This window comes from Octopus bimaculoides, chromosome 1, assembly GCF_001194135.2.
Source record: "Octopus bimaculoides isolate UCB-OBI-ISO-001 chromosome 1, ASM119413v2, whole genome shotgun sequence".
NCBI classification, from domain to species: Eukaryota; Metazoa; Mollusca; class Cephalopoda; order Octopoda; family Octopodidae; genus Octopus; species Octopus bimaculoides.
In genome coordinates this window covers 182,547,948-182,558,776 of record NC_068981.1, presented here as the reverse complement: position 1 = coordinate 182,558,776, position 10,829 = coordinate 182,547,948, and the positions used below count along the sequence as shown (strand labels likewise).

The window sequence follows — 10,829 nt, the reverse complement described above, 5'->3', positions numbered from 1 at the left end:
TGCCACATATATTTACCAAAATTACATAAAATTATCTTGAAATACTAGAGAATAAATTTATTCAATAAAATTGCCATTGGCTTCAAACGTGACCTACAGACGACTTTGGAATCTCCTGCGACTCTTCTGGATGGTCTCCTTGTTTAAGTTGGTGAATGCAGCCATAATCCTTACCTTCAGTTCATTTTTAGTGTTACAAGGAGTTTAGCTGGTCTCTTGCTCAACTACATAATAATCACATAAACACATAACAATCAAGGGGGTTGCAGCCTGGGGAGTTAGGTGGCCAGATGTTAGGGGTGGTGTGGTCGCAGAAATTGTCACTTGATGTAGGCCTCCATGTTGAGTCTGAGGCCATGTGGGAAGATGAATGGAGGTATAACGTTGCTATCACTAGTGATTCTTCCAAACACCATAATGTTGACTGGATGTTTGATTTTTATCACTCTCAGTACATGTCCTAAGATTGACACCCAAACATTCTGAAATGTTTGTATTGGCACTTCCAGCGCAAATGCCAAGCAATACAGCATGTTGTTTCCAAATTTCTGGCAGAGTGAATTGCGTCATGGTGTTGTTTTACTCACAGACGGTGCCCAACTGACTCTACTATACTGTGTAGTTGACAAAATCAAAAACAATGTGCATGTCTGAAATTAAAATTATAAAATGGCAACAATTTACCCATTGCACCAACTTAACCAGTTTAGATGAAGGACTAGCAGGTGTTCTGGAGCATAAATGGTAACACAACCAGTTGGCAAATGTTAGAAACGAAGTTCAAATCCTGTCTCAAAACGATTCTTATAATGTCTGCCATCATTTTAACATTTTATTTCTTACAAAATTGATTTAATTATATAAATATATTTTCAAATTACATAGAATATCTGGATTAAACATCAGTCCTAAGATGGATTCAGAGAGCACTTTTTAAATTCTGTTTCTAGTTTTGTATCTTTGTTTCTTTCTGTTACGCGATTACACTTCATATTCTGATTTCTTCCAGCACAATCCGTCAGAATGTCTCCATCCTCCTCTGTCTTTTTGTCCCCATCATTATGATCAGCAGCAACATCATCATCATCATCATTATCATCACTACCATCATTGTCTTCATCCTCACTGACTTCATCATCATCATCATCATCATCAGATTCTGATACACTGCAATAAATAAAGTAAACATTACTAAAGTTAAGATGTTTTTTAATGTAACAAAATGTGTGTGCACGCGTGTGTGAATGTGTGTGTAATGTCTATTTGTTTTTCTTTTGCTTTTGTTTTATACCTGTATTAGAACAAAGAGGATGGGCTTCATTGAAGCAATCACTTTAGCAACTAAGATAAATTTATTACTCTTAACTACTGAGATGTGGACAATCTGATAGACAGCCTCCACACAGAATGCTCAACCAGCTAGAAATAACAGCCAAATCTCTCGCAAATCTCACCCACCCAAAACAGCTCTTCTACAGTGAACTCTGTCAGAGAATGTGCACTAATAGAGATAGAAAAAGTGGTTTGAGGTGCGTTTAAAAGCATCTGTAAAAGGCCTCAACTATGGGTTAGATCCCTGGGAGCTTCTAGCCTTGAGCCAATACATGGGGTAATCTCACTCACACTGATGTTCAAACTGTTGCTAGCAAAAGAACTCTTGTTGCTGAGAAGAAGCACTCGTTCCACTTTTCCATTGATAAAAAGAGAAAAATCTATAGTGATGTAGAAGTGAGATCAACAGTTAACTATTTACCTTATATCTTCTTGCCTGTCCATTCGGTTAGGGTTATAGTATTCCAAGGAAGTATCAAACATGTCTAGAAAAGAATGGAAAAGGAAAATAAGGGTGTAAATGCATACTCTTTTTACTCTTTTACTTGTTACAGTCATTTGACTGTAGCCATGCTGGAGCACTGCCTTTAGTCGAGCAAATCGACCCCGGGACTTATTCTTTGTAAGCCTAGTACTTACTTTATCAGTCTGTTTTGCCGAACTGCTAAATGATGGGGACATAAACACACCAGCATCGGTTGTCAAGCAATGCCAGGGGGACAAACACAGACACACAAATATACACACACACATATATGTATACATATATACGATGGGCTTCTTTCAGTCTCCATCTACCAAATCCACTCACAAGGCTTTGGTCGTCCTGAGGCTATAGTAGAAGACACTTGCCCAAGATGAACCTGGAACCATGTGGTTGGTAAACAAGCTACTTACCACACAGCCACTCCTGCGCCTATGTAAAACTATTTCATGTAAAACTATTTTATATTAATGGCTTTGATTTTCAAAGCAGAGGAGCAAGAAAAGGAAAAGTAAAGTAAGTCCTGGGAACATTACTGTCTTTGAGTTCCAGGATTCATAAGGCTGGTTACACGGTTGCCATGGTGCATAAGTGACTGGCATCACAAACATTTCTTCTGAATGGGAAGCCAGTCTGACACTGAGTTACTCATTTACAGTTGAGTGGACAAGAGTAAAAGGTGGCGAGCTGGCAGAAATGTTAACACGCCGGGCAAAATGCTTAGTGGTATTTCATCTGCCGCTATATTCTGAGTTCAAATTCTACCAAGGTCAACTTTGCCTTTCATCCTTTCGGGGTAGATTAAATAAGTACCAGTTATGCACTGGGGTCGATATAACCGACTTAATCTGTTTGTCTGTCCTTGTTTGTCCCTTCTATGTGTAGCCCCTTGTGGGCAATAAAGAAATAAGAGTAACGTGGGATGAAGTATTTTGCACAAGAATACAACACTCCACCTAGTCCGGGAATCAAAACCACAATCTTGTAATTGTGAGTGGTATACTCTAACCACTGAACCACTTGCCTTTGTGAGAAGCTAGGAAAATATATTGAATATATTTTCAGATAATATTTTAGGCATGGCTGTGTAGTAAGAAGTTTGCTTCTCAATCACATGATTCTGGGTTCAGTCCCATTGTGTGGCACCTTGGGCAAAGGTCTTCTATAGCCTCAAGCTGACCAAAGCTTTGTGAGTGGATTTGATAGATGGAAACTGAAAGAAGACTGTTGTATATGTGTGTATGGGTGTGTTATAAGTATGCATTTGTCCCATCCTCATCACTTAGGGGTTTGGTAAAAGAGACTGATTGAATAATGACCAAGCATTAAAAAAAAAAAACCATGGGGTCATTTCTCAACTTAAGTTCTTCAAGGCAGTGCCCCAGCATGGCCACAGTCTAAGGACTGAAACAAGTAAAAGATAAAAACAGAAAAGTGTGAAAAGAAATAATGTAAAAGTAAAATAGAGCTGATTTACCTGTATCATTCCGCTGTTTCTTTTCAAGTTCAAGTTTCTCTAAATAAGAATTCTGCAGTTCAACCACATCAGTGCTGTTTTTACAGGCTGCATAGAGATCAAGTAGTTCTTCATTCAAGGTGAAGAAATTTAGCCCCCATTTGAACTTCTGTAGCAATATTTTACCTATTTCTGAGAAACCTACAAAAGAAAAAGCCCATATAATCTCTGACATGAATTGTTATTGATAGGAATATAATTATTCAGGCAAGTACAATTTACCTTATCTTTATAGATGTAAGATATTTGCACCTACCTTACCTTACATTTCAATTGTCAAGAGACGTCTTATTGCTCAATGTATCAATAGTACCAGACTAGATATGAACAAAGAACCTTTATTTCTAAATTAATGGTAATAATGTTCTTATCCACCAAGCCACTGAAGCATGTAGAAATAATGCTACAGTTTTAGGTTATTTACAGTTACTTTTTACTAATGGTAGCCACACAAAGCAGATGTGGAAACTGGGCTTATCATCATTTTAACGTTCACTTTTCCATGCTTGTATGGGTTAGAGGCAGATTTTTATAACTGGATGCATTTCTTATTGCCAATCCTCACCTGTTTCCAAACAAGGTAATAATTTCCCATGACTATTCAAGTCTTGGAAGATTAGAAACTAAGGACACTACTTGCATGATGGTGACATTCACAACTATAACATGTTGATAAGGTGCACGGAGATGGTAACACACATACGCACACAAGACCGGCTTCTTTCATTCTTTGTCTACCAAATCCACTCCCAAGGCTTTGGTCAGACCCGAGCTATAGTAGAAGATACTTGCCCAAGGTGCTATATTGTGGGATTGACCCCTAAAAGCATGTGGTTGGGAAGCAAACTCCTTACCATATAGCCATGCCTGTGTCTACTGACTAAGTTATCAGAAGACAAGAAATGAATGGCATCACTTATTTGACAATGATGCTCATTTACAACCATCACATGATGTCTAGACAAGAATACCTGGGTACACACAAACCCATACATGTATGTGTGTGTATGTATGCATACACATACACATCATACTTGGGTTGGATAAATAAAAAAATATTTATTTAATGATTGATTTTCTAAGTTTATTTTGACAATAAATTTTCTTTCAAATATAGGATATGAAAAATGCCACTATGAGATTTGTTAACATATTCAATGTTTAATTATTCTGAAAATTCAGGTGTGCTTTTTTAGTTTACACCTGTAAAAGATGAAGGAATTGTTGTTTAACCTCACATGAACCTTGATCAATCAACTCAAACGTTAAAAGGTATTCCAGCTGTAAGCATCCCAAAAAATGTTCCCCTATTTTTCAGGCATACTTTATTGAGGACTGCTTAGCCAACGCTTTTTAGGATGGTTGGAAGCGATACAAAAGAGACTGAGTGATCGCATGAAGACTTCCTTGTTGATTTGAGTAAATCAATTCGCTGCCAAATACTTCTTCCAATCCAAGAACTATAAACTGAAGATAACACAATTCTTACCTGTAATATAAAGTGTAGCAGCGAAAGCTTCCACACAAGACAATTTGCAGGGACGGCCATAGTTGATAGGGTTGGCAGCAACAAGGTAAGGTAAAAGTCGAGGCTGGTTTCCTTTCATTGAGGAGAACGGTGTCTGTTGTAATTTAGCCCAAGAGCAATCTACTACAGCAATTCCATGTTTTGATATAATATCTCTGTTGAACAAATTGAAAATACAATAAATATTCGTCCTATGTTTTGGACTGCCATGTTGGCTTGGCGATAACTATTAATATTTATTTCATTTATTTTATATTGCATTTTATAAATAAAAGTGTTGTTGGTGACAGATTTATAAAAGCCCAGCCTCTGGTTCATTGCATTCGTAACAAGAATAACAAGGGTCTGTAATTCAGTGAGAACAAATACAACACAATGTATCTCTGTTACAAAGCACAAGTTTACCAATTTCTTGTGGATGTTTATATCTTTCATTGATATACATTGGCAAAAAGCACACATCTCCCTCTCCCTTTTTGCACTCTTGTGAACCTGCACACAATTTCTCCCTGGCAAATCTTTCCCCCCACAATTCATCTTCCTAACATCACCTTCCTCTACAACATATCTTCCAAACACCCCCTCCCATCACACCTGTTCACTTACTACATCCCCCTCCCCTCTATAGATCCCACTCTCACGCACTTACCTGCTCACTCACTTTATCCAAACCTTTGTATCATTTCACTTATATACACTTCTCTGTAACTTGGGGGTATGCCCCACCCCCCGACACATCTTTACCATCTTCTTTTTCTCCCCATCTTCTGTCTTCTTTTCCAATTGAAGTAGCCATGTATCTCTTTCTACTGCAAGATACTTGGGCTCTGTCCCTCTATCATACTTGAGCCTGTCATCATCTGGCACAAAACCACCTCTCTCAATACTACTGTGTTGAGGGGTCCTTGCCTTGCAAGTTACTTGGTGACCTCACTGGTGCTAGTGCCATGTATAAAGCACCTTGTACACTCTGTAAAGCAGTTGGCAATAGGAAGGACATCCAGTCACAGAAACCATGCCAAAGTAGACAGTAGAGCTTGGCATAGTCCTTTAACTTGTTGGATCCTGTCAAACCATCCAGCCTATGCCAGCATGGAAAGTGGATGTTAAATGACGATGACAATGAAGTAGATGATGATGATGATGATGATCACACACACACACACACACACATACTCACATATATGCTCTCCTAGATAGGTTAGAAGAACATGTCTGAAAAGTATGAGCAAGACATGGTCCTCTGATCTGACTTTGAAAAGAGTAGCACTGAATAAGAACGGACTCAAATCATGATGGTCTATCCAACCCATGCCTACATAGAACTCATTTGGATTTGAAATTTTAAAAAACACACACACATTCTCTCTCTCTCTCAACAGGTTTTCCCACAATTTCTGTCAATCTCAGACTGCAGCTAAGTTATTAATTATTTCTGCCATTTTCTTAATTAATATTTATTTCCAATGATTTGAACATGTGCAGCAATTATTATTAGTTCATATCCTACAAACAACAAACACACATTTTCTTGGCCATAAACCCTCTTACCAATCCAATAAAACCTATTGCCGAATGCGAACCCTTGGATAAAAACAAAGCTCTACCTTAAACTGTAGAGTTACTATTGTCTAGACTGATAAGCTGCCTTGGTGTCTAACTCTAACAGTTAGACCAGGAAGTAAGTCAAGAAATATATCTAATTAAAATTACATAGATAGTAATAAGGAAAAACAGTCATTAGCTTAATTATGAATTTTGATAAAGAAATAGCAAGGGAGACAACTTCAGAATTTTATTTAAGAGTAACACGTGGCAATGTAGTGGTGAATGTGGTCTTGATAGTGCAGTGAGAATTCTGGACATGTTGCAGTGGAAAGCAATCTTTACCAGTACTTCCAAAGATGACTTAAGTAGGGTTTTTTTTTTTGTGAACAAACACAGGCATACAACACCCAATGGATACATTATGAGGAATTCCATGATAATAATGAATAACCAGTAGGTGAGGGGGGGGGGTATTGTGAAACCAATAAGTTTGTAACTTTTCTCAATAAAATACTTACATGTTTACAATATGATAATTTTTAAGAATCATACAAAGCTCACCTGTCATCAGGAGAAACACATTTTTTCCCTTCTGGAGTCAAAATGATACCAGAAAATCTTTGGTGTAAATTAAGAGTTTTAACCAAATTTATTCGCACTAACTTCCTGCCTGAACATTTCTTGGGATCACATTGCTCCATGTCCCACATGGCCAAAGGAAATGGTATTTTGTTTTCAGCAGAATTTGATGAACATTGAGAAGTATTTTCTTCTGAAATGAAAATAGAATCGAGTTTAAGTTTCAGGTCAGCTTTAACTGAGCAAATCTATGATCAAAAATACTCAGCTGTGATTGCCTTGTCATTTACCTCTCTGGTTTAGTGTATATAAGGCAACATTACTCTATGGTGGTGTGTTACTTGTTTTAAACAATCAGCCTGACTCATGGGGCTCACAGTCAGATGAATAATTCAATTATTTGGGTGGTAGACTGGACCTACTGCTTGGTTTAACACCATTACTTGGTTTTTTGGAGCCTTTAAGCAGAGTCCACTCTGATGCAAACACCCAGGGCAGGTCTCCACTTTAAGGACACCTTCTCCCCTCTCTTCCAAAAGTCTCAGAGGCTCTGAAAAGTGTCATGAGCACTGCATTTCCCCCTGCCTAAAAGATAGAGAAAAAAAAAAACTTCCTTTCTCTTGATCTGAACCACTGTACTCAACTGCCTTTAATCAATGAAATCTAATTCCTGTTTGAGTTACTCCCAGCAGAAGAGTGAAACTTAAGTGTATTGGAATCCAAAGAAACATTTATCAAATGTAAAGTGCAGCTGTTGTTTACAATGGTGAACTATGTCACACTGTGGTACCAGAGTACAAAATACAGAGGATCGCTTTCTTAAGCCGTTCGAATATACCTCAAGCATATTTGAATTGGTAACAAGTTTGTATTTATACACATCATTGCTCAGCACTGTCATCCTGTAGGGCCAGACGGATGGATGAATCGATCGAGAAATAGATCACAAAATCCACAATGCTTTTTGCACGGAGCTAGTTCACGTGTATAATACTCACTCTTGATTTTAAGGTTTAGAAATCCAAGGGGTGGTGAGTATGCATTAAACACGAATAAATACGATAATATACAAACCTACTCCAAAGTAGCTACTGTACAACTGGTACTCTTCTAAATAGTTATATCCATGTGCAAGTATGCATAAGGAATGCGACATCAACATTAGCATAACAATGGTATCACAGACTGAGGGCAATCATTCGATATAACTCGACAAAACCAAAACAAACACTGTGAATATTAGAAACGGATTTTAGGGATCATACTAGAAACAGACTGTGGACGGAGGAAAAGAATAGGCACACCACCCGTTTTCGGCATAACCCTAAACTCCGAAAACGGGTGGTGTACGTACTCGTTACCCTCACCAGGAAGTTTATCACCAAATAAAAATTATTAGGCACATTGTTCACGAATTGCTAGTAATATTCGACTGAAATGTTCAACTGCGCCAAATAAATTCTGAAAGATACCAGTGAAATAATTCTCAGCTCGTCCTACACCGACGAGAAATGTTCTTTTTTAGCGTGGGTCCACAGCCCTACAATTCGTTGGGTATGCATTTCTAGATCATTCGGATCAACGAAGTTCCGTGAGTGATCGATAGTGGAATGGATATAAATTAAACAAAATTGTTTTCTTAATCTATTTTACGACGGTAAAATAGGAGACCGTCAAAAGAAAACATTACCTACCATTGTCAAAAGTTGCTCCGAGTTCGTTAACTTTGACACCGTCATTTTTGTTTTGCCGGAGTTTTTTACGATTATGTGCGGATCGCGGTGTTTCAACCGGATTTTTACCTTTCTTTCGAGATTTTTGGGTATTTTGTTTACCCATAATAAATTGCTGCTGTCGAAGACAACTTAAGAGACTAAGATATAAACGTGTATCCAAAATTTACGTAAATAACTAAATGCTCCCTTATTAAAACGAAGGGGAGATAACTCTGATATAACTTGGCTGAATTATGACATGATGTATGTGGTCACAGTATTATTGACTCAGTTCACAGCCACACTGATCAAGTGTTTAGTGCAATATATCTCCTATTAAGTTAAAATACATATTATTAAAGATTCTGTGATTTATTTATTTGTTTTATTCAGCGATGTAATTGAAAATGCTTCACGATGAGTTTCTAGATTATCAAATGTCGCCAGATGTACATAATTTCCCACAATGTTTGGGACCAAGCTTTAGTTCTAAATGTGTTGATGATGAAAATATAGAATTATATAGCAATAATATAGTATCATGTATGCAAAGTATCATAGCATTTATGTTTTATGGGGTTATTTCCAATTACTGTCACTGTAAGACGGCTGGAAATTTTTGAGTGTGTAACCATAGTCGTGATTCCACACTAATGCAAAATGTACAGGCGCGCTTGAGATGTCGGCTTGATGAAATGCCTCGATGTTAGGTATCTTGTTCCGTCAGCAAATGTGCGAGATACTACGGTGACATCTCATGTTGAAATGGTTGAGATGTGTTACATGTCTTTTATAGAGAGTCCAGGACTCAGGCATGTCAGAGGGTTGTGAGAATTATTTTCTAGGAGTTGGTGGGCTGCGGAGTTCTTGCCCGCTTTCTCATGACTGTCACAGAAGCCATATTGATTACCCTGGAGACAGTTGTACAGGATACGGGGACCTATTCTTCCCAGCAACAGAAAGATCCGGAAAGAGATTTCTCCATGGTGGTCGCATGTCCAGCTGTTCTCTTTTCTTTGTGGTGAAGACAATGTTGACACTTCTGAGGTTCCAGAGGATTTTCTCCTTTGTTCTTAATGAACTGAAAGATGTCTGACAACAGTGCAAGGATTAATGTCTGAGTTGCTTTGTACACTTCCGAAGAAATGATGTCTAAAGAAATGACCCTTATCTCTGAACATCTGCGAGATTTCTTTCATAACTTCTGCAAGTGTCAGTGTGAAGTTAAGCTCGTAATTCACAATTTCCTTTGCTAGGTAGGCAATAGCATCCCTTTTGATTGAAGCTGACCGTTTGAGCACATTATGAAAGTGTTTGGCCGTCTCTTCAATCATTTCTCAGTGAGCAATATTTGGCCGTTAAAGCGGATTTCGGATTTCGGAATATCGCAGACGGATTTCGGAATATCGTAGATTCCTTTCGGGTCCCACTTTTCTACATAGCTCTGAATTTCGTTTGTTTTATGCTAAATCAGGTATCTTGCATCTCTACGAACTTTTCTTGCTCTGTATGGCGGATCTGTGAGAAGTCTATATTTTAAAATGATGATGATTGATCATTTTGGTGGGATCAAAGACGTCGATTCATCTCATAAAAAAAAATTTGGATTTCCTTGGCATTTTTATCAAATTAGTCTTGGTGGTTGCGAATGGCTGGTCCACCATGCTCTAGGGCTGTTCGACAGACAGTCTTGAGGGAGGCCGACTCTCCATCATTACTGACTTATTCTGATGGAATTTAACTTATTCTGTCATCTATGTTTTTGAGGAAGTTGGTCAAAATTGTCAGGTCTTTGATGCTCGGGTTCATTTTCATTACGAGTGGTAATGATTTACCCTGCATTCAGTGCTGGACAAGTCAATCTAGTGGAAAACAACTAACTCTATGGCCTTCGTTGCCTGTGTACAGGTTTGCAGCTGCAGCTTGAGCAATCCACTTTTGCGTGCTGGTTGTTCCACCATCGTCACAAGACTTTTCTAGACTCATGATACATTAAGAATCACGCCAGATGAGCAACCTCACTCTGGCTCCCTGGTCCAGTTGTAAGATGTGGCTGAGAGAGAGGGAGAAAGAGAGAGAGAGAGAGAGAGAGAGAGAGAGAGAGGGAGAGAGAGAGAGAGGGAGAGA

The 10,829-nt window shown here is 38.2% G+C and overlaps 1 protein-coding gene across 3 annotated transcripts; it reads right to left on the bottom strand.

Moving 5' to 3' along the window:
- Positions 1-792: 792 nt before the first annotated feature.
- LOC106872717 (18S rRNA aminocarboxypropyltransferase) lies at positions 793-8,915 on the bottom strand. Of its 3 annotated transcripts, none has more exons than XM_014919796.2 (6): positions 8,682-8,915; positions 6,970-7,180; positions 4,822-5,015; positions 3,294-3,473; positions 1,754-1,817; positions 793-1,167 (listed from the first exon to the last, which is right to left on the bottom strand). In XM_014919796.2, exons 1-6 carry the CDS (start codon positions 8,824-8,826, stop codon positions 909-911), a joined length of 1,053 nt encoding a protein of 350 aa, XP_014775282.1. In that variant the 5' UTR covers positions 8,827-8,915; the 3' UTR covers positions 793-908. The 3 variants fall into 3 exon arrangements, with proteins under 3 accessions (XP_014775282.1, XP_014775283.1, XP_052829096.1); XM_014919797.2 differs by lacking the exon at positions 8,682-8,915 and adding an exon at positions 8,062-8,479; XM_052973136.1 differs by lacking the exon at positions 8,682-8,915 and adding an exon at positions 8,066-8,473.
- Between the last annotated feature and the right edge of the window lie 1,914 nt (positions 8,916-10,829).

What these genes read in the sequence shown, in the direction of transcription:
- LOC106872717 (XM_014919796.2), bottom strand. Translation starts at nt 8,826, where the DNA reads ATGGGTAAACAAAATACCCAAAAATCTCGAAAGAAAGGTAAAAATCCG. An exon ending in GAAACAGCGGAATGATACAG is followed by an intron (nt 1,818 to 3,293) that starts GTAAATCAGCTC and finishes ATTCTTTTCTAG; the next exon opens with ACATGTTTGATACTTCCTTG. An exon ending in GACAGGCAAGAAGATATAAG is followed by an intron (nt 1,168 to 1,753) that starts GTAAATAGTTAA and finishes TATTTATTGCAG; the next exon opens with TGTATCAGAATCTGATGATG.